The sequence below is a fragment of the Melanerpes formicivorus genome, unplaced genomic scaffold (assembly GCF_026170545.1).
Source record: "Melanerpes formicivorus ecotype bairdi unplaced genomic scaffold, bMelFor1.0.p_v2 SCAF_43, whole genome shotgun sequence".
NCBI classification, from domain to species: Eukaryota; Metazoa; Chordata; class Aves; order Piciformes; family Picidae; genus Melanerpes; species Melanerpes formicivorus.
In genome coordinates this window covers 907236-931005 of record NW_027142395.1, presented here as the reverse complement: position 1 = coordinate 931005, position 23770 = coordinate 907236, and the positions used below count along the sequence as shown (strand labels likewise).

General features: G+C 47.6%; 1 protein-coding gene across 1 annotated transcript in view; it reads left to right on the top strand.

Moving 5' to 3' along the window:
- Positions 1 to 23770, top strand: part of LOC137451386 (uncharacterized) — a 64241-nt gene that overhangs the window by 25844 nt on the left and 14627 nt on the right. Inside the window, exon 4 of the mRNA XM_068158812.1 lies at positions 19061 to 19114. Within this exon, the coding sequence (XP_068014913.1) occupies positions 19061 to 19114 (54 nt within the window). The remainder of the gene's footprint in view (positions 1 to 19060; positions 19115 to 23770) is intronic.

The following is a 23770-nucleotide window of genomic DNA, read 5'->3' as shown; positions in this document are numbered from 1 at the left end:
GAAAACTGTTGTGTGGAGTGGATCTGTGCAGTGTTGGGATGCTTAAGTCATTTGGAGAGTTGAACAGGCAAAACTTGTTTTGCATGAAGGCCATAAGTCAGTGGCACGCAGTGTCTAAATGTCTTCCCATGTTCCAATGATTTGAAGCCTTTTGGTAAGGAAGTGGAGAAAATTTGAGGGACAAGTGGGTTGGGGGCAATCTGAGTGCTTCTAAGGGGTTAAAGAATTCCTGTGCTTCTGCCTCTATGGTGTGTGGATAACTAAAATCTTCATCACCTGGGCCTTTCAGTTCAGCCTCCCTCAGGAGGAAAGGCTGCACAGGAGCAGGTTTAAAAGGCCCTGTTCTGGTTAGGTGCCAGGCCATGCGTTTCCATCTTGGCAGTGTGATTCTGCCCTGCTGTGCCCCAGCAATAAGTTTGGACAATTGGTGGGCATATTTCCTACCCTGACTGGCTGGTCAATTGGCCACCCAGCATCTTTATTGAAGCTGAGTGAGGGCAATTCAATGCAAGAAAATCATCTCTGAAGGCTTCTTCCTTTCCTTTCCCTAATTGGGTGGAAATACCCTGACTTTTGCAGGCACCCGTGTTGCTGCAGTGAATGCCCTGTCCTAAGCACCCCTTAATCATGGTCCTTGGACAGCCTTGGGCCCTGCTGCCAGGCACTTGCTATTTAATAAGGCTGTCCATATCCTAGAAAGACTGGCTGCTGCCACCCTGTTAACTTCAGCATATCTGGGTTTCTTGGCAATGCTGAGAGCGCAGGGTCAAGGAGAGAAGGGACATCCTTTTGATGGTTTGAGGTGAGGGCACCAGAGAATGGAAGAGTGGGCTGAAGTTTAAGGAAGTCCAGGAGGACTTCTTTCCAGTAAATACTCATTGGAACTGCTGATCTTATTCCTAGGAAATGAGACTAATTGCTCATGGTGACTTGTGTAAATAGAAAGGAAGTAGGGTGTCCATCATCCTGTGCTGTTTAACGAGACTGCCTGGAGCCTCTCTGAAATCTACTTTCAGCAGCTTGAGAAGTCAGAGCCTAGCATTTGCAGGGAGAGAGATCATAAGTGATCTCTTGGAGGAGACTAGTTTGGGGCTGGCATAATGAGCAATCCGTGTGGCTGGTAAGGAAGCATAATTTTCAAGTACAGTGCAGGGAGTTTGGGTACATGAGTGTGCTTACAATTATGCTGCAAAGGCATTAGGTAGTTCTGAGCAAGTTGTGAAACCTTTCTGCCGTGGTTTGCCTGCATGCTTGAGTAGATCATATTGTTGTCTTAGGGAGACCTAATGCATTCTTCAAAATGCTTTTTGATGCTAGGATGAAAAAGACCAGCACAGAAGAGAGAAACATCCTATGTTAACATTTGGATTTCTCACTGCAGGTACTGCACCCATTTGTTGGGTGAGTAGTTTTAGTGCATGAGTGTGCACCTTTGTCTTGGCTTAAAGCTGAAAGTGTCCTGGGTGGAGTATGAACCTTCATCTGAGCTTAGTTGTGTAGTGTCAAGCCAAATAGCTCTTCTGAATATTTTGACATTGGCATTTTGTTTGGACTGAGCCTGTTAGGGCAATCAACACAGAGAGCTTTCTTTTGGGATGGTACTTTTTCAGTCAAGGCTGTGGGACTGCACTCACTACACATAACCAAGGACTAGTGTGTGACCTCTGGTATGCTGGGGTCTGGGCTTTGGGCTGCTAATGGCTCCAGAGTGAGATTTCCATATCCTTAGCACAGCTGGGCTTTGCCCTTGCCTGCCTCTCCAGGACTTGACAAATAGTGAACTCGCGAGTCCTTTCCACCTCTTGGCCTCCAAGGTGAATCCAGGCCTTGTCAGTTCCTAAAAATTGCTACCTTATGTTTGCCCATCAGAGCTTTCCTTGGTGGTGGAAAACCTGGTGCTGTTGAAAGCTTGATTGCTGCCTGTGCCCTGGCCCTTGCTCTCCAGAGTGAGTGGAGTTCAGAGGCCTGTGCTGAGTGCAGTGTCCTACAGTATTTCCTAAGGGGCCAGAACTTGTCTTTCCCAGGTGTAAGAGTTGGGCCATAGCAATTCTTTGTTCCTGGGTAGTGTGTGTGTTGAAGCAGCAGAATGAGGAAACTGTTGCAGAAGCTGGTCATGCCATTATGGAATGAGAGATCCTGCTTCTGCTAACCTCTTACAATTTTGCTTCTATTTTCAACCCCAGAAATATTCTACAAGAGCCCAGAAGCCCCTGTGTATCTGACCCTGTCAGCCTTTGGCACTGAGGTAGCCAGCAGAACAAATGCTATGTCTGGCTGGTGCGAGGCAATCCTAGCGTGAGAAAGTTTGGGGCTGAAAATGATTGATTAGGTTGTCCAGTCTGCTTACCTGCAAGGCTTTAGTTCTGTGGCAGGAGGCTTTTGGACTCTAGATGGAGCATTGTAGAAGAGTATCATTTCTCATGCTTTTAGGGGAGTTGAGGAAGTGTTCTGTTGTGGTTTGGTGCCTGTTACAAAGACTTTTCACCAAAGTGCCGTCCATCTGATGTCTCTGACAGTGGCAGAGAATGCAGAGGAAGGGTACCATCTGGGAGGCAGAGAGATTCAGTAGCAAGGGGAAGGCATGAGGGACCCCACCTTGCCCTGAGGAGGTAATTGACTCTGCCAGGCAGCAGGTATCTCTGTCTCTTTCTATGTGTCCTTGAAGTGTTCCCTGGGTGGCTATCTAATCCATGCAAAAACATACTGTAATGATAAGTGTCTGTGCTGGTGGGGTTAGATGAATTGGAGTGTAAGAGCAGTAACTCATGTGGAACTAGGCCTAACTGTTTCCTAGAAAGGGTAATGATTTCCTCTCCATTCCTGAAGGAGGCAAGTGAATTTGCTGTGGTTCCCTTCACTGATGGTAAGGCTTATCTGCTTCTGTGGTGCCAGCTGTAAACACTGAGGGCAAGGCAGGTAGGATAACCTAGGCCTGTTCTTAAGCTTTCAGGACCAGTATGACAGAGGTCAGGGTTTTTTTCAGAATGGTTGAGATTGGAAGGGGACCTCTCTGCTCAATCTGGGTCACCTGGAGCCAGTGCCTATGCATGAGTCCATGTAAGTTTTTTTATATTGCCAAGGATAGAGGCTTCACAACTGCCCTGGGCAACCTGTGGCAGTGCTTTGTCAGCCTTAAAAGTGCTGCCTTAATTTTCAGAGGGAGCATTCTCTTGTGTGTTTTAGTGCCCATTGGCCCTTTCCCTGGCACTTGGAGCCACTAAAAATCACCAGTCTGAGCCTGTACATCAGCAGCTTCTTTGTGAGAATCTATTCTCTGTACATTGATGAAATACTGACTGAATTTGTGTGCAAGTCTACTCCAGTCCTGCCTCCATGACTTCTTTTAGTACTATGTCATCCTTTCAAGTGTACTGCTAGCAGTCTTTTATTCTGACTGTTCATCTGTCCTTGGACCTCTTCCATCCTTGTGTCAGCCCTGGCACAAAGTATCAGTGGCTTGTCCATTCCTGGGACCAAATGCTTCTGCTCTTATCCCTTTATATCTTTCTTCCTTGTTTTGTCTGAGTGTATTTTTGATCTAGTTTTGTAATGCATGCAAAAGGGCAAAGATTCAAGGAGGAATCACTATGAGTACTTCTGTCTGCAAATATTTATCTGTTTCCCCAGGTATCTGGCTATGTAACATTGCTGCCTTTCTGTGGGAGCAAGCACGTTGGTGAGTATAGCTATATGGACTGCCATGAGACCAGAGAGTCATTTGGGCTGTCTCCAAGTGTGAGCCAGTATCTAGAACATCTGCTGAAACAATTGAAACCTGGTTGCTTGAGGTGCTGCTTTGGATCATGAAAGAGCAAGGATTGAGTGGGTCAGGATGATTTGGAGTGCACCAGAGAGCATGGTTAAGGAAAAGGAAGATATGTGAAGGAAATTAGATGTGGATGAAATTTGGAAGAATACGCATTGAAAGCAAGGGAGATCTGTGGGATAGAAAAGGGAAGAGGATGGTGAGAAGAGACAGCTAGAGAGAGTAATTTTGTTGTGTTAAGATTCATAAGGGGACCATAATGGCACCTGGCACTAATGACAATAAATTATGAGCCTGAGATTAAAGCCAAGAGTTTGTTTGGATTGGCAGACTTGCTGGCTAGCTTCTGAACCCTGGTGGTGGGCTCTTTTCTCTAAGCTCTAAAGCTTGGTAAGAAGGTATTAGACTAAAACTGCTTGTTTGGCTGCAGACCAGAGAGATCAAATGGGCATATGGGCACCAATGGCATGTGTCCTTGGGATGTTACTTATGGAGCAGTCCTGGGTGGTGCTGATGATACGCTGTGAGGCTTGAACTCTTGGTGTGAATCTAGTGTGTAGGTAGGCCTGGAGGGAGAAAATTTGGAGGAACAAATTAAAGTGCTCTCACCTGAAAGTGACTGCCAGAATCTCTGCAGGTGAATGGATAAGATTGGTATCTTGATACCCAGCATTTTTCTCTTGAATGATGGAGACTAATTCTCAATGAACTAGTAAAAGGAAAAGCCCAGTCTCCTATATCTACTGGCAGTGACTTTTGGTGAGCCATTAGCAGGCCACAAAAAAGTGTCACCTGGCAAAACCTGGAGATCCTAACTGCAGCAAGAGCTCAACTGGTTAAAATGTGATTTCATATGAGATGAGTGGCAGTCACTGAATGGATGCTGGGTTGGATACCCAAGGGTGGCTCTCCCAGGGACAGCCATCCTGCAGCATGTCCCTGTTCTCTCTTGTTTTGGCTGTTGCAGGTTCTTTTTGAAGGAGGTTTTTCAAAGGACATTTTATGTTTTGATACAGTACAGTGTGGAAGGGTAATCCTGACATGTTTTCTTTCCCATTCACTGCGTTCAGCCCAAGTAGCTCTGAGGGCCTTAACAAGTTTTGCTGTAAGGTGTTTATACTTTTCAGCAAGACCTGGAAAGTTAGGGCAACCAGCACCAGAACAAGGGGACACAGTCTCAAGCTGTGCCAGGGGAAGTTTAGGCTGAAGGTGAGGAGAAAGTTCTTCACAGAGAGAGTTGTTAGCCACTGGAATGGGCTGCCCAGGGAAGTGGTGGAGTCACCATCCCTGGAGGTGTTCAAGAGGGGATTGAATGTGGCACTTGGTGCCATGGTCTAGTAGTCATGAGGTCTTGGGTGACAGGTTGGACTTGATGATCTTTGAGGTCTTTTCCAACCTTATTGATTCTGTGACCTTCTCTGCAGTGCTGTGCTTGCCTTGCCTTTATGTGTCTGGATGGGCTGCTTGGGTTGGGTCCACTGTAACTGTTGAGTTGTCTTCATACCTCTCCCTTCCCACTCCTCCCGCAGCTTTTGAGATACAAATATCTCATTGTTGCCTGGGGAGAAAGGGAGCTTGCAGGCTGATTTGCTGTATCCTGTCACTGCCCATGTTGTATTTGGTCTGCAGATGAAAGGATCTCTCTTCAGGTGTGCAAGTTACATTTCTTGCTTATGGTAGCAACCTCTGAAAAGGAGAAAGCCTTACACTTCACTGTGTGATCTTGGGGAAACTGGAAAGGGTAAATGCCTATTTAGAACCAAGCTGATTTTAACTTGGGTAGTTCAGAGAGTGTCCTATGGTCATAGTAGTTTGTGGCTTGCTTTTCTGACCTTATAGGTAAAAACCTGAAATGAGCAGAAGAGAGAGATGAGGCTTTTTCTTTGGTGCCTATACCACCAGCAGTAGTAAGTGCTGTATTCACAGCTTAAGCACTTGCATAAGTGACCAGTTTCTTGGAAGTCAGCACCCATAAGATAACAGGGGCTCCTACTGCTTAACAGTCAGAGGGTAAGAAACTTCTTTAAAGCACTACAGAAAGGCAATGGTAGCAAGGACTGGAAAGCAAGATACTACTTTTTCCCCTTTGCTTTTAACTGGTGCTGCTTAGCCCTGTATCTGAGGTAGGAAAACTTCCTTATCTGGCATGGTTGGCACTGGTGTTTGAGAGGTGATGCAGGTGTGCTTTGCACTGTGTAGTCCCCCCATAGGGCTCTGCCTGAGAGTAAGAAAGGAGGGAGGTGGTAGTGTGTCTGAAATGGCAGAAACAGGCTGGTTGTGTGATGGTGCAGGTTAGCTATAAATGCTGCACATTTGTGCTCCAGTTTTGCCACAGCACACTGAAAGCAAGCAGCTTCTTCTAGAGCATATCTGAAACTTGAAAATGTGGCAGTTATTAATGTATAATAGACAGAAGCTGTCTAAGCTTGTAAGGCCAAGCCCATGACTAGAGTAAACACTCTAGGAAATAGTGTTTTTGAGACAAGCTTTGGCATGGTAGAATATTCAGGCTGGCTGTCAACAACACAGCTGTCCTTGGTGTGGGCTGGGGTTTAGCTCTGATTTTCTGCCTTAGCTCTGAATAGCCTCTCTATTGTTGGCTTACACAAGAACTGCACTGCTGGGCTCTGCTTGTGGTTTCTTTCAGCCTGTTGATGTGAATAGGAGTTTTGGGCATTGGTCCATGGCTCATCTCACAGGAGGAAGCTCTCAATAGAGGCATCTACTTCTCATGTACATGGTGACTGAATTATACCAGAGCCCTTCTCCAGAACTGTGTTCTCAGATGCACATTTCTTGCTGAGGAGCAGCTGATTTTGAGGCAATAATAACCAGTAAATCAGAAATGAACTCTCCTTCTCCATGGCAAGACCAAATAACTAAAAGAGAATAGAATTAACCAGGTTGGAAAAGACCTTGGAGATCAAGTCTAACCTATCACCCAACACCATCTAATCAACTAAACCATGGCACCAAGCACCCCATCCAGTCTCTTCCTAAACACCTCCAGTGATGGTGACTCCACCACCTCCCTGGGCAGCACATTCCAATGGCCATTCTCTCTTTCTATGAAGACTTGCTTCCTAACATCCAGCCTAAACCTCCCCTGGTGCAGCTTGAGACTGTGTCCTCTTGTGGTGCTGGTTGCCTGGGAGAAAAGACTAACCCCCACCTAGCTACAACCTCCCTTCAGAGAGTTGTAGACAGCAATAAGGTCTCCCCTGAGCCTCCTCCAGGCTAAGCAACCCCAGCTCCCTCAACCTCTCCTCACACGGCTTGTGCTCCAAACTCCTCCCCAGCTTTGTTGCCCTTCTCTGGACACCTTCCAGCAACTCAACATCTTTCCTAAACTGAGGGGCCCAGAACTGGACACAGTTCTCAAGGTGTGGCCTAACCAGTGCTGAGTACACGGGCACAATGACTTCCCTGCTCCTGCTGGCCACACTGTTCCTGATCCAGGCCAGGATGCCATTGGCCTTCTTGGCCACCTGGGCACAGTGCTGGCTCAAAGTAGGTGATAGGCTGGGGAATGTGGGAACAATTTGGTTACATAATTTCCCTCTATTGTTGTTGAAGTTCTGCTATCCCCACTTCTTAGATGTCTATTTGAAGACAAAAGCAAAGATGCTTTGGTTTGGTCATCATCTTTTGGCCTGTAATTTCTAATAGAGTACTTTATGTCAAATTATTTTCATGTGGTTATGAGGTGCAAAGAGGATCTTACCAGTGGGAATGGTCACATGAAAGGTGATGCTGAAATACACCATGAGGCTGTGTGGGTGTGACATGGACATGTGCATGTGTCTTGGAAGAAGCGGGGATCTGGGCTCTGTGTTCAGACTCTGTAAAGCCTGAGTGAGCCCCATGGCTTGAGATGTTTGCTTATTTGTTTGAAACAGACTTGTTTTAGGTTCCCAGAGTTGTCAGCTGCCTTTGGCTTTCTCAAAGCTTCTTAGCTGTCCACAAATCCAAGATTTTGTCTGAAAATGTGACCTTGTGTCTTCTGCTTAAAGCTGTCTTTGTGAGTACTCCCAGCAGCACTAGTTCAGCCCAAGGAAAGAGTTCATGTCAAGTAATGTCCTTTTCACTTAGCTGAAGATAGAGTGGGAGGCCATTCAGAGTCTCATTTTGAGGCTTCTGTTGTGCAGAGGAGGCCGTGTCAGCCTTCCATGCTACTGAAAAATCATTCAGTGCAGTGAATATACCCTCTGCTGGCTTGTTTTGGAGGATCTCCACTCAGACCAGATTCTCCCCAGACAAACCCTTTGGTCTCCATTGGGTGTTTTCTGTAGTGAATTGGGTAGATACTGTGTGGGGTTTGTATCTCCTGAAAAAGCCACTTGTGCTAACTGTGCTCCTCAGGACAGGCTTTTGGGCTGACAAATGGTATTCAGAGCCAGGAATTCATCCTTTTAAACATAAATACTTGATATCAACATCTAAAGCACTCGGATTGGCTCAAAACCACTAGTAAGTCATCTTAAAAGCCTAAACTTGAAGCAATTTTGAGCTGTTTGGTTTTTGTCTTTGCTTTCCATGTACACAGCTATTCTTGCCTCTGCTGAGGCAAACCTATACAAGCAGAGTCTTTCCTGGAAGTGGGGTGGCATGGCTGCTTGGCTGTTCACTTTCTGGGGAGTGTGCAGAAGGCCTTGTGGCTTGAATAGAGCCTGCAGAGCATCTTGTAGTATTTTCAGTTAGCTGAGCATAGTATAAAGGTAATCTGGCACACACTGGAAGCACCTGTGTCCCTTGGATTTGGACCAGCCATTTGTGGATTCTTCTCTTTGTGTCCCTGTACCCTCACAGCTGACACAAGTCTGTAGCTTTCACTGATTCATTTCCACCCCCACCTTCTTCTTTCCCAGGGTGACTTGCAGAGCCCTCTCTGGGTCTCTCTGCTTAAAGGAAGCTGTTTATTGCCTGATCTTAACCTGCCTTGTGCTAATGCCTTAAGCCCTTCATGGCATGCTTGGTGGCAGTGTTTAAGCAGTGGATGGTGGAAGTGTGTGCATCTGCTTGGTTCAAACCCTCAGCACTGTCATCTCCTGTGTGCTGCAGCGGCAGTGCTGTGGAGGAACAGGATCAAGCGCAGGAGGCTGTGTGCAAGCAAAAAGCCTGTGGGGAGGGAAGGCTTTGGAGTCATGTCTGAGCCAAGACTTCAGTTAACAGTCACAAGCTGGGACTGCAGAAGGGAGACAAACTATAAGAGACATCAGATGATATTTTAGCCTAGGCTGGATGCTCCCTGTGGACAGCTTTGGAGCCAAGGCCAGAAACCAAGGGAGGAAACAGTCACATTGGCAAGCCTGAATTAAAAGCCTTGTAAGCTTTTTCTCAGGAGCTGCTACCATGCCTGCCAGCTGTGAAACTGGACCTCCTGTCCCTTCACACCCCTCCTCCCTTTGCAGGCTCTGCTGAGCAAGAGGGGCAAGCCCAGGATTTGAGCTTTGCTAATTTTGGCATGTGCAGATGAGTGACAGAAAACTAATGAATACTGCCCCTCCTGTCATATTTTTGTTGCTCCACAGGTGCTGGAGTTCTCAGTCAGGTCTGTTTCCTGCACAAACAGTGCTTTGCATTTTTTCTAGGCCTCAAAGAAAACTCAGCAAAGGATTTGGGATTGGCAAGGAGTGAATATATGAACCATCTGATGTATCCTGCAGATCAGCAGACTTTGACTCTGCCAGACCAGCAGGGGAAGTGGCTGCTGAGCCAGAGATGCTCCATACAGTATGTTCACTTCCTCCATCTCCAAATTCAAATCCAAGGGCTAGTGGTAAAAGTGCTGTGGCAAATCTGGCCTGTTTTATCTGTGCCTAGGGGAGCATGGCTTCTGTACACATTCAGAGGATATCTAGAGACTGTATTCCACAAAGGTGACAGAGGAGCAGTAGAGGACCATAGTCGCCTACAGACAGGCAGAGTGTTTGCTTAGAGTACCTGTGTAAGTAGGTAGCTGTATTTCATTAACTGTGGCTCTAGTATGATATTCAGGGAGAATATCAAAAAGCAGCTTGCAGTTTGAATAGCTTTGTCTTCTCTCTGGGCATTGGGAGCAGTGGGACTTAATGCTTTGACAGGTGGCAGACCTGGCTGGCCAAGCTTCAGCTCATGCTCTTCTGTAGCAGCCATTGCCCAGGCCCAGCAGCCTGGTGCCACTCTGCAGTGATGACCTGCACATCTTTCTGGATTGAGAGGTAACTGGCTTGTGCTCACTTACAGAGAAATTGCTTGTGGGAGTGACTTGCTATTCTACTTAAGACTCGCTTGTGGTTCAGGGTAATTTTGTTTGCTGTAGGCTCTCAGCCACTTCTCTTCAGCAGTAGCAGCTGAGCCCTTCCCAGCAGTGCACAGAACGAGGAGACTGACACCATGTTGCAGGAGATTTTGGTCACTACAGAAGTTTTGTTGTGCTTTTCATGGCCAGCCACTTTCTCACTGTGAACCTGGGCAAGTCTCCATGTCCCTGTAGCACATAGTACACTTTTTTGTAAGACCTTGTATGTATGGGTTGGTTAGGTGTTGGTAGTGGCTTTCTTTTGGTCTGTGGGGTTTTATTTGTTATTTGGGGGTTCATTGTTTCTGAAATTTGATTGCCCCCTCCAGTGATCACTTTAGTAATCAGCATTTCCTTTGCTGCTCTGTTCAGAGGCACTAAGCCCTCAGTATTTTCCCCATATTCATAGAATTGTAGAATGGTTTGGGTTGGAAGGGGCCTTAAAGATCATCTGGTTCCAGTCCCCCTGCCATGGGAGGGTTAGGCTGTGGATTTGTGGCACTTGCTGGCAGAGGTGCTACCTGGGGAACTGGGGCTACCCTGTCTGGTAGAGATGGGGCCCTTTATTGAAGGTGTTGGAGACACAATTTGTGGATGTTTTGAAGGGGTTTCAGGCAGACTGGTGATAAATGTGGCCAATAGAGAGTGTTAATGACCAATTCAACAGAATGTGAAATAGAAATAACTTTCTAAAGATTTCAGAGGCTTTTCCAGATATTCCACAGTGTCACCACATCTTAGTCTTTGGATGCTGGGTTTAGTTTTGTTGGAGGGGATTGTTGGCCAAACCATTTGAATTAGTCTGGGTTTTAAAATATTGTGAGGCAATTTAACTTCTAGTGAGCAGTCTGTGGCCTGTGACAAATGATAATAGTGGTTTAAGGCTATGGCTGAAATGCAACCCTCCTAGTGCTGTGCTGCTGCAGGGGCTGGGCAGGGAGCTCTTATCTGGCATATGGACATGCTGGGTATTGGCTTTGCAAGCCTGGGCCTAGAGAGTGGGAACTCCTCTGGCACAGGGCACCTTGGCAGTGCAGATGCAGAGTACCCTCAGGTGATAGCTAGGAAGGCCTGTCCCCTTTGTTTCTCTGCTGATTGAAGTCATGTGTGCCTGGGAGCCTGAGGCTGGCTGAGAGGTAAGATCAGCTGGAGGTACTTGAGCTTTACAGCAGTGAAGAGGAGTCTGTGATCGACTCTTTTCTTAGTTCTTGTACTGCACAGCTAAGAGGTGATGCCTGTGCCCTAGCAACATTGTTTGGTGCCAAGGAATTAAACAGTCCAAAACCAACCTACAAAACAGCTTTAAAAGTTTCTTTTGTACCCACCCCAACCAATTGGGAGGGCAGAGCTGGCTTTGCCTCTTATAGAGTACCCATCAGCATGTTGGCAAAAGAACAAGAGCTGTAGCCCAGCTTCCTCATGCCTTGTTATGTGGGCATAGAGCACTGCTTGTCTGGGTGGGAGAGATGTCTGCAATGGCAGAGGGCACTGGGCTGCAGTATTTTAGCCTGTGAGTGTCTGGATCTGTTGGGTTGAGGAGGCACTCTAAGTTTCAGCTTTGCTGCTGTGCTCTGCCTGGGGCCTTGTGGGGTTTCATGCCTGGCTTGTGGGAGCAGTGCCTTTGGGGGTAGCTGATCTCCTTTCTTCAATTCAGCCTGTGCTGTAAACCAGCTTCTTCAGCAACATGAGGCTACTGCCAGATCCCCTGCATGCATGGGTCCCTGCTCTCTGACGGCTAGTGGCAGTAGGCCCCCTGCCCTTGTAGTCCCCCGGGTGTCTGCCCTGTGCCATATGGCAGTATGAAGGTGGGACTGGGTCAAGCAGAAGCCTGCAGCTGCAGCATGCTGCACAGTACCCACTTTGTGCAGCACCCTGACCCCATCTACCTGCTGCACTGTTGCCTGCACTCCTGCCCTGCACTGTAGCATTCTGAAGGCAGGGTTCAGGCTTTATTTGGCAGTGGCTGGTGGGGGCAGGCTGCTCTTCCTGACCCAAACTTGGCTCTGGTGGCTGGTAGGGAAGGAGATTGAGCAAGCTCCTTGCTCTCCAATGACTTCTGTGAGGAGAGAAGGGCTATGGGACAGTATGCCCCTGGCCATCTTGGGATGCCAAGGGAGTGGGCTGGAGCTCACAGATTGGTGTTGTCTCTGCTCTGGCATCTGCTTCACCTCCCTGATGCAAGAAGCATCTTGTTGAGGGCCCTTTGGTCCTCTGCTTATTGGGCCATGGAGCTGCTTTACTACCTTGCTGTTACTGTTTTTTTTCTTTATAGATATTGCATCACTGGATCATCAGCCTTCTGCTGTGACTTAGAGTGCAGCTTCTGCTCATAGTGTAACATTTAGCTGGCAGCCAGTCACTAGTGGTGTCCCCCAGGGATCGGTGCTGGGCCCCATCCTGTTCAATATCTTCATTGATGATCTGGATGAGGGGATTGAGTCAGTCATCAGCAAATTTGAAGATGACACCAAGCTGGGGGCAGTTGTTGATCTGTTAGAGGGCAGAAGGGCTCTGCAGAGGGACCTTGCCAGGCTGGACAGATGGGCAGAGTCCAACATGATGGCATTCAACAAGTCCAAGTGCCAGGTGCTGCACTTTGGCCACAACAACCCCATGCAGTGCTACAGGCTGGGATCAGAGTGGCTGGAGAGCAGCCAGGCAGAAAGGGACCTGGAGGTACTGGTTGACAGCCAGCTGAACATGAGCCAGCAGTGTGCCCAGGTGGCCAAGAAGGCCAATGGCATCCTGGCCTGTATCGAGAATAGTGTGGCCAGCAGCTGCAGGGAAATCATTCTGCCCCTGTGCTCAGCACTGGTTAGGCCACACCTTGAGTCCTGTGTCCAGTTCTGGGCCCCTCAGTTTAGGAAAGATGTTGAGTTGCTGGAACGAGTCCAGAGAAGGGCAACAAAACTGGGGAGGGGTTTGGAGCACAGCCCTGTGAGGAGAGGCTGAGGGAGCTGGGGTTGCTTAGCCTGGAGAAGAGGAGGCTGAAGGGAGACTTTCTTGCTGTCTACAACTACCTGAAGGGAGGTTGCAGCCAGGTGGGGGTTGGTCTCTTCTCCCAGGCAACCAGCACCAGAACAAGAGGATACAGTCTCAAGCTGTGCCAGGGGAGGTTTAGGCTGGATGTTAGGACAAAGCTCTTCACAGGAAGAGAGATTGGCCATTGGAACGTGTTGCCCAGGGAGGTGGTGGAGTCACCATCACTGGAGATGTTTAGGAAGAGACTGGGTGAGGCACTTGGTGCCATGGTTCAGTTGATTAGATGGTGTTGGGTAATAAGGTGGACTTGATGATCTCACAGGTCTTTTCCAACCTGGTTAATTCTGTTCTACTTATGTGAAAGCTGGTGCTTTGCACTGTACACTGTTTTAAGAGATTGTTCAAGCTCTGAAATATTTTAAAGTTAAGCTGTGGTGTTAGCCTCTAAAATGTTCACTGTCAGAGTTTGAAATATCTATTTTTGAACTGCAGTCATGTGAGAAATTCCTCTTTCTTGATTTCATTATTCCTTACATGAAGAATACTTGGATTTTGGTTGTTAATATGTTACGCGTGTGTGTGCACCACTTACTGTCTTGATTAGTTCAGAACAGCTCAAGTCAGTGTTGGAGGACTTGGAGCCCTGCTGCTGAATTGGAGATGCCTCCTGAAGCAAGGCTGGACTGCAGAGCTGTACTCCAAGAAAAACAAGGAGGTGGTTCAGCTGTGCTTCTAATGTGGTATTTTGATGTGGCAGTGCTGTGGAGCAAAGCCACTTGTGCCACTTCAGGGGTTTATTATCGCATGTCTTTCAGTAAAGAGCTAATCCTTGATGTGAGCATTTTGAGTCTCAACAAATTCTTTTGAATCCATGTCCAGGATGGAGAGGGTCACTGGATTATGAGCAGAGAGTATTTGGGTAACAGGAGGTGAGATTTGGAGGGGGGTTCTTATTCCAAACTGGGTCTGCTGTTTTCTGGATGTTTAACCTTAAAATGTTCCAATTCAGCCTTGTTTCTCGTTTGAGACTTTTGTGCCCTCAAAAAGACTTTCCACACTAAGTGGAAAGCTGTGATACTGTGAAGTCATGTCACTTCCTCTTTTTAAGTAGAAGCCACTGCAGATCATGAAATAAACTTTCCTTCATACTACTAATAGTGCTCCCAAGCTGTAGGTTTCAGCTCTGATGCCAGTAGTTCTGTTGGACACCAACAGGAGAGACCTTAATTGAAATAGGGAAGAGAGAGCACAGATGCTGCCACTTTCTTCCATTTCCTTTTGTGCAGGTGGAAGAAAATGTGAGAAACCAAACCCTAAGATTTATTCTTTGCTCTGCTGCTAATATTCTCCATGACCTTCAGCTAATCTCTGTTCTTCTCATTTAATGCCAGCTCCCCAAAAAATAAGGAAATAAAACTGCCCTTCCAGCTTGACATAGTAGTTAGGAATAATTCCAGGTTTACTAAACTGATTGTCAGCTTTCTTAGATGCCATTCTCCCTGGCTTTAGGCTACTGCATGTCAGGTAGCCAAATGTTATTTAATCTCTGCCTTGAATCTGTGCAAATAGGAGTCAATGAGTTGCTGCATCTCATGCCTGGCTTGTGACATGGAGGTCTCCAGAGAGAGTAAGGAGAGGCTGCTGTGGAAAGTCCCTGGCTGTTGCTAGGCAGTAGTGTGTTTTAGCTTCCCTATCCAAAAATCTGTACTCAGATTTGGCAAGGAAAGGGAGAGCTGAGAGATGGAAAACCATACAAAGATGCTTGACTGAGTTTTTGTAAAGCAGAGAGCATGTGGCTGGAAGTAAGATGGAAGCAATTTGTTTAAATACAAAAGATTCTATAACTGGCCCTCTGTTCTCAGCTGCATGATCATTTGAATGGCTTTCTCTCTGCTTTGCCTCTCATGATGATCTTGGATCCTGATAGTGAAGCTAGAAGACTACAGCACAAACAGCCTTGCTCTGCTTCCAGTCTAAGTGGATTTAGGAAGTCCCAGTGTTTCCTCTGCTGAAGTTTATGCTCTAGTTCTACAGTCTGTGGATGAGGGGATGTCATGTTTCCATTTTACTGCTAAGTTCATCAAGTAGCATATCAGAGCTCACCTCAATTATGTAGGGTATCCTGCTCTTGCTGCACAGTGTGACCTCTTTGAAATGTAGCAGTATTGTGAATAATGTTAAGATCCTCCTATGCTTAATGCTTATCGAAACAGCAGCATCAAAAGAGCACCTCTGTGTTCTGCCAGAAGCCCAGCATCTGGGGTACAGCTGAGCTCTTGGTAGAGTATGCCTGGTTGTCCATCCACTCACAGGCTAGTTGAAACTTTTCAGTTAGTCTTGGTTATAGTCTTGTAATTGCTGTTTCTGTTGTTCTTTGTGTTTAAACAGAAAGCTAGGATGAGTAAACATAAGGTCTTGCTGCCTCTGCTGATTTTCACCTGGGAAACGTTTTTTCTGTTGCACCCCAGATGGGGGAACTGTGGAAGGGACCTCCCTAGGCCTTGGAACCTGCTGGATTGTACAGTAAAGGTCTTGTATTTGTCTCCCTAGCTAACAGACCTGTTTAAAAATGCTTTTCACTGTTCAGTAGAGGGCCCTGTTGTGCTGCTAAGGCAGGGAGGAATTTGGCGTCACTCCATCCTTGGAAATTCATTTGAGGTACCAATGCAAAGCTCAGGCATACAGCAGACTGGAGAAGTTGATAGTCTTGCCTGGAGTCATGCAGCTTGTAGTCAAACAGAATGTCCCACTGGAACAGGGCTCTTCCTCTGAAGCATAGAGCTTGAAATCCAGGCTTCTGATTCTCACTTTCATTTCTCAAGCCTACTTTGTCTTGTGCATTTCATGCCACTACTGAGCTTGAAGCTTAAGCTATCTAATTTCCTTGTCCCCACCAGCCAACATGTCACAGCAATCTAGAAGAAAAGCTTAAGGAGAGATCAAGTCTTCACAAGACCTCACAACTCCTCACTTTGCCCCTCCCTGCACCCCTGGGGTTTGTCAGCTCCACTAACTTCTCTCTGCTCCTCAGTCTTTTCATTGTGTGGCTGTGGCTGCCTCGCTATGTGAGGCAGTAAGCTCACGGTAAAGACCAGCTTTACACTAACTGCCTTGCAGCCTGGCTGGGAATGGAGCCCCATGTTGTTTTGTAGGGATTCCCAGAGAGTTACTTAGTTGGACAGCATGGGCTTGGATTAGTTCAGTTCAGCAGTTCCCTTTGTCTCCTCTCTGGTTTGTGCAAACACCTGTTGAGTCCTTTAGGTTAGAAGCCTTGGTGCTGTGCTGACAGGGCAGCCTGTGCTATCAGGTCAGACCTGGGGGCAGAAGCATCAGACACTGCTACTCTTGAGCCCTTTGATGAATAACAAAGACAGCATTAGGATTCACTTGCTAAAGGATTAAGAGGAAAAAAATCAAAATTCTTACACCATCTGCTTTCTTCCCCATGCATGCTTGGACAGTAAAATGCACTCCTCTCAGGCTCCAAACTACCCATGCACAACTTTCAAGATTTGCTGCAGTCTTCATCTCTTTTCCAGGCACTTAGCAGCCTTTTGTATCTATGTAGTTGTGTGTAGAAGTGGTGGCTGGGTCTCTGACTCCCTCTCCAAGTTTTGGGCAGCTGTGTGGTTTGGGACTGCAAAGACATGCTGATGGGGTACAGAATGCCAGAAGGTGGTGGTGCAGTGGGCTTTCTCTCCCCTTTCCCTGGCAGTATGTGCTACTGGAAAAAGAATATATATTTCAACTGAACGTTGGCCCAGAGAGTGGTGGTGAATGGTGCCACATCCAGCTGGCAGCCAGTCAGTAGTGGTATGCCCCAGGGATCAGTGCTGGACCAAATTGTGTTCAATATCTTTATTGATGATTTGGATGAGGGAATTGAGTCAGTCATCAGTAAATTTGTAGACATCACCAAGCTGGGGTGCAGGAGTTATGTTAGAGGGTAGGAGAGCTCTGCAGAGGAACCTTGACAGGCTGGAGAGATGAGCAGAATCCAAAGGCATGAGATATAACACACCTATGTGCAGGGTTCTACACACTGGCCACAACAACCCCATGCAGTGCTACAGGCTGGGGTCAGAGTGGTTGGTGAGCAGCCAGGCAGAAAGGGACCTGGGGGTACTGGTTGACAGCCAGCTGAACATGAGCCAGCAGTGTGCCCAGGTGGACAAGAAGGCCAATGGCATCCTGGCCTGCATCAAGAATAGTGTGGCCAGCAGGAGCAGGGAGGTCACTGTGCCCCTGTACTCAGCACTGGTTAGGCCACACCTTGAGTCCTGTGTCCAGTTCTGGGCCCCTCAGTTTAAGAAAGATGTTGAGTTGCTGGAATGTGTCCAGAGAAGGGCAACAAAGCTGGGGAGGGGTTTGGAGCACAGCCCTATGAGGAGAGGCTGAGGGAGCTGGGTTTGCTTAGCCTGGAGAAGAGGAGGCTCAGGAGAGACCTTATTGCTCTCTACAACTACCTGAAGGGGGGCTGTGGACAGGCAGATGTTGGTCTCTTCTCCCAGGCAGCCAGTACCAGAACAAGAGGACACAGTCTCAAGCTGTGCCAAGGGAGGTTTAGGCTGGATGTTAGGAAGAAGTTCTTCCTAGAAAGAGAGATTGGCCATAGGAATGTGCTGCCCAGGTTGGTGGTGGAGTCACCATCACTGGAGGTGTTTAGGAAGTGAGTGGATGGGGTGCTTGGTGCCATGGTTTAGTTGATTAGATGGTGTTGGGTGATAGGTTGGACTTGATGATCTCGAAGGTCTTTTCTAACCTGGTTAATTCTATTCTGGTTGTTGTTAGTTTCTTTATTCTTCTGATTTTTGGGGGGTTTGTTTGTGTATTTGCTGTGGTTTGTTTTTTGTGTGGGTGGGTTTTTTGGTTTTTTGTTGTTTGAGTTCCCAGGCTGTAAATTGTTAGGTCTAGCTGAGATTTGTGCTGCTCTTAGCCCACAGTGGGCTGACTCCCTTTACTGTGTTTTTAATTTGTATTCTACTGAAAAAAAAGCAGGAAGACAAGAAACAAAAGGGGAGAGGGAGGAGAAAGGTCTTGCTGTTTACCACCCATGTTGGTAAAATTGTTGGATGTCTTTCCAGAGGTCTTCTGTGTAAGGAACTTAATCTGGGAAACACTTCAGTTGCTTTCTTAAAACGTGGGAGGGGAGGTGTGTTTCTGCACTTCACACAACTTCCCAAATGAAAATGGGTAGAAAATAGGAGCTAGGAAAATCTGTTTCTTTAAAAAGCTGATGGAGGAGTTTCTTCCTGACCCCTCCATCACCAGGTTTTTCACTATGGAAAATGTCACTGAAGTATTCTTTTAATGGGTAAGTGGTTGTCTTAAAGCCTAGTTTTCCATTTTGAATTGGCTTTCTTGAGGTTTTTTTGACAGGAAAGAGTGATTTTATTCACTTGCCAGCTTTCAAAGTACTGCCTCAGAACTGGGATAGAGCTATAACTCACCTGTTTGTTTATAATTACACAGTAATTGCTAGTTCATGGTTGCTCAGTTGTGGTTCATACCCTATGACAACTCTAACTTCTCTTCCAGCCTATGACAGGGTTTGAGGCCTGAGGGCCTTTTTACCTTGTTTTTTAGTTCTAAAGAAACATAATGAAGATAACTGCAGAACAATGGGAGCGTCCACATTTACAGCAAACAGATGATGATTTGTTTTCTTCTTACAAACAAGATAAACTCACCTGCTTTAGGGCAAAGTCTACCCACTAATTGACAGACATGAGGAAGAAACTTCATTTTAGGCCTTTGTTCTATCCCTTTCTCTGTGGAATTGCTTGTATGTTGTTTCAAAACATACAAAACATGTTTCAGTCACTGCCAGAGGAGAGACTGCAGGTTGGGCAAGACAGTCTCAGGTTGATTACTTGATAGCCCACTCTGCTAATTCTTAGTCTTTCATATTTCACTTAAGCACTCATCCATCTTGTTTGCTAATTAAATTTTGATGAAAAGAACCTCCCTACAAGGTATTTCTGTTCCCTCATGCTACTGCTACTAATCCCTGGATTCTCCTTCTCTTTCAGAAGATGCTGCTCAAGAAGAATTGTGGAGCAAAGACTAGAGTTATTAAAATTCATGTAAGTTGCCCTTTTCTGGTGCAGTTCCTTCATCTTTCCACGTAAGATTTTCCTTCAACATCTGTCCTCAGGAGATTGTGGAGGTTTCCTGTGGCTTGAACAGATGTGTTACAAGTTGCTAGTCGAAAGTATAGACTGCAGTGGCAATTCTGTTTGCCTTTTCCATTTAGGAAACCATGGGTTCAAAGCTTTCCTGGAGTACAAGTCTACTTCCCCAGCTGTAAGCTCATACCAGCTATAAATAGCTGTCACTTCCATCCTTCTTGACCAAAGAAGTGCTAATGTGAAGTAACAAGTGGTGGTCAGAAGGAGTGAAGAGGTATTGGTAGATAGCTGCAGAAACAGGTCTATACCTGCATGGTACTGTGGCATCTGCAGAACTGTATGGGATGTGAGACAGAATGGTTGCAGGTGAGAGAAATGGATTGCATAGACAGTGTTGCAGGTTTGCTCAACTCTCCTGTTTGTGCTGCTGGCACCTCTAAGTCTTTCTTTTGGAGCACAAGCCCTATGAGGAGAGCCTGAGGGAGCTGGGGTTGCCTAGCCTGGAAAAGAGGAGGCTCAGGGAAGACCTGATTGCTCTCTCCAACTACCTGAAGGGAAGTTGTAGCCAGGTGGGGGTTGGTCTCTTCTCCCAGGCAACCAGCAGCAGAACAAGAGGACACAGTCTCAAGCTGTGCCAGGGGAAGTTTAGAATAGAATAAACCAGGTTGGAAGAGACCTTCAAGATCATCACGTCCAACCTATCACCCAACACCACCCAATCAACTAACCCATGTAACCAAGCACCCTGTCAAGTCTCCTCCTGAACACCTCCAGTGACGGCGACTCCACCACCTCCCCAGGCAGCCCATTCCAATGGGCAGTCACTCTTTAGGCTGGATGTTAGGAAGAAGTCCTTCATAGAAAGAGTGACCATTGGAATGTGCTGCCCAGGGAGGTGGTGGAGTCACCATCACTGGAGGTGTTTAGGAAGAGACTGGATGGGGTGCTTGGAGCCATGGTTTAGTTGATTAGATGGTGTTGGGTGATAGGTTGGACTTGATCTCAAAAGTCTCTTCCAACCTGGTTTCTAATTCTCTTCAGCATCCCCTCCCCTGACTCTTCAGCCAACCCTTGTCTCCTAGTGGGTACTGAGGCTTGCTTTCAGTCAGTGCTGTGTGGTGCTCTGTGGGAGAGGTGTGTGACCTTGTGCACCACAGCAAAAACAAATGATGTGGTCCACTAAGCCCCATAAGATTCTCCATGCTTGTAATACAGAACCTAGAATAACACCAGGGTAAAGAAGACAGATGTCCTTAGTGATAAAACTGCTACTTTCACTGCAGCAATTATAACTTTGCAAGAGGGATGAATGGCAGGCTCCTTCAGGGTTTGTAACTTGCCCAGTAAGAAATAGAATTACACAGAATTGTCAGGGTTGGAAGGGACCCCAAGGATCATCTAGTTCCAAGCCCCCCTGCTCTGGGCAGCCCTCCACTAGTTCAGGTTGCCCAGAGCCATATCCAGCCTGGCCTTGAAAACATCCAGGGCTGGGGCTTCCACCACCTCTCTGGGCAACCCATTTCAGGGTCTCAAAAACCTTATGGGGAAGAACTTCTTCCTGACATCTAATCTAAATCTACCTTCCTCTAGCTGGGATCCATTCCCTGTAGTCCTGTCACTACCTGACTCCTTGACAAGTCCCTCATGAGCTTTCTTGTAGGCCCCCTACAGATACTGAAGGCCACAATTAGGTCACCTGGGAGCCTTCTCTTCTCCAGACTGAACAGCCCCAACTCCTTCAGTCTGTCCTCATAGGAGAGGTGCTCCAGCCCTCTGATCATCCTTGTGGCCCTTCTCTGGACACCTTCCAGCACGTCCATGTCCCTCTTGTAATAGGGGCTCCAGAACTGGATGCAGTACTCCAAGTGGGATCTTACAAGAGCAGAGTAGGAGGGGAAAATCACCTCCCTCGACCTGCTGGCTATGCTTCTCTTGATGCAGCCCAGAAAGCAAATCACTTCCTGGGCTGCAAGTACACATTGAGAGCTCATGTTGAGCTTCTCATCCACCAGCACCCCCACGTCCTTTTCTTCAGGGCTGCTCTCAAGCCAGTTCCTGCCCAGCCTATATCAGTGACAGATGTAGGACCCAGCACCTGCTCTTTTTGAACCTCATGAGATTGTCATGGGCCCACCTCTCCAGCCTGTCAGGGTCCCTCTGGATGGCCTCCCTTCCCTCCAGCGTGTCTGCTGCACCACACAACTTGGTGTCATCAGCAAACTTGCTGAGGGTGCACTCAATGCCACTGTCCATATCGCCCACAAAGATGCTGAACAAGACTGGTGCCAGGACTGATCCCTGAGGGACTCTGCTTGTCACTGGCCTCCACTGAGACATGGAGCCATTGACAGCCACTCTTTGGGTGTGGCCATCAAGCCAGTTCCTTATCCACAGAATGTTCCATCCCTCAAACCATACTGCACCAGCTTGGAGACCAGGATGTGGTGTGGGACAGTGTCGAAGGCTTTGCTCAGGTCCATGTAACTGACATTGTTTGCTCTCCCCTTGTCTATTAATGTTGTGACCTTTGTCATAGAAGGCCACCAGGTTTGTCAGGCAGGATTTTCCCTTGATGAAGCTGTACTGATTGTACCCAATCAACTCTTATTCTTCTGCCTCAGCAGTTCCTCCAGGAGGATCTGCTCAATGGTCTCACCAGGCACAGAGGTGAGACTGACTGGCCTGTAGTTCCTTGGGTCATTCTTCTTTCTCTTTTTGACAATGGGAGTTATGTTTCCCCTTTTCCAGTCAGTGGGGACCTCCCTGGACTGACAGGACTTTTGGAATAATAGAGGGTGGTTTAGTGACCCCATCTACCAATTCCCTCTGTACCTGTGGGTGTAGCCTGTCAGGTCCCATGGACTTGTAGACTCTCAGGTTCTTCAGATAGTCATGAACCGGACCTTCACTTACAATGGGCAGTTCCTTCTTCCAGCCTCACCATTATCTTCTGAGATTTTGGGAGTGTGGCTGGAGCTCTTGCCAGTGAAGACTGAGGCAAAAAAAAGTAATTGAGAACCTTGATCTTCTCCATGTCACTAGTTCTCCTGTTTCCTTTCTGAGGGAGCCTACAACTTCCTTAGTCTTCCTTTGCCATTAATGTAACTGTGGAAGCTTTTGCTATTCCCTTTGATCTCCCTGGATAGATGTCATTCTATCTGAGCTTTATCTTTTCCAACCAGCTCTCTTAGAATAGAATAGACCAGGTTGGAAGAGACCTTCAAGATCGTGTCCAACCTATCGTCCAACACCACCTAATCAACTAACCCATGTAACCAAGCACCCTGTCAAGTCTCCTCCTGAGCACCTCCAGTGATGGTGACTCCACCACCTCCTCAGGCAACCCATTCCAATGGGCAATCACTCTCTCTGTGTAAAACTTCTTACTAACATCCAGCCTAAACCTCCCCTGGTACAGCTTGAGACTGTGTCCTCTTGTTCTGGTACTGGCTGCCTGGGAGAAGAGACCAACATCTGCCTGTCCACAGCCCCCCTTCAGGTAGTTGTAGAGAGCAATAAGGTCACCCCTGAGTCTCCTCCTCTCCAGGCTAAGCAGCCCCAGCTCCCTCAGCCTCTCCTCATAGGGCTTGTGTTCCAAGCCCCTCACCAACTTTGTTGCTCTTCTCTGGACTTGTTCCAGCAAGTCAACATCCTTCCTAAACTGAGGGGCCCAGAACTGGACACAGTACTCGAGGTGTGGCCTAACCAGTGCAGTGTACAGGGGCAGAATGACTTCCCTGCTCCTGCTGGCCACACTGTACCTGATGCAGGCCAGGATGCCATTGGTCCTCCTGGCTGCCTGGGCACACTACAGGCTCATGTTCAGCCTACCATCAACCAGCACTCCCAGGTCCCTCTCTGCCTGGCTGCTCTCCAGCCACTCTGACCCCAGCCTGTAGCACTGCATGGGGTTGTTGTGGCCAATGTGCAGAACCTGGCACTTGGATGTGTTCAATCTCATGCCGTTGGACTCTGCCCATCTGTCCAGCCTGTCGAGGTACCTCTGCAGAGCCTCTCTACCCTCCAGCAGACCAACTCCTGCCCCTAGGTTGGTGTCATCAGCAAATTTACTGATGATGGACTCAATGCCCTCATCCAGATCATCAATAAAGATGTTAAAGAGCACAGGGCCCAGCACTGATCCCTGGGGCACACCACTAGTGACTGGCTGCCAGCTGGATGTGGCACCATTCACCACCACTCTCTGGGCTCAGCCATCCAGCCAGTTCCTAACCCATTGCAGTGTGCTCCTGTCCAAGCCAGGGGCTGACAGCTTGGCCAGGAGTTTGCTGTGGGGGACGGTGTCAAAGGCCTTGCTGAAGTCCAGGTAGACTACATCCACAGGCCTCCCCACATCCACCAGGCGGGTCACCTGATCATAGAAGGAGATCAGGTTGGTCAGGCAGGACCTGCCCTTCCTAAATCCATGCTGGCTGGGCCTGATCCCTTGGCCATCCTGTAAGTGTTGTGTTATTGCACTCAGGATGACCTGTTCCATGATCTTGCCTGGCACTGAGGTCAGGCTGACAGGCCTATAATTCCCTGGCTGATCCAACCAGCCCTTCTTGTGGATGGGGTACTTGGGCAGCTTCCTGACATAGCCCCCATTCT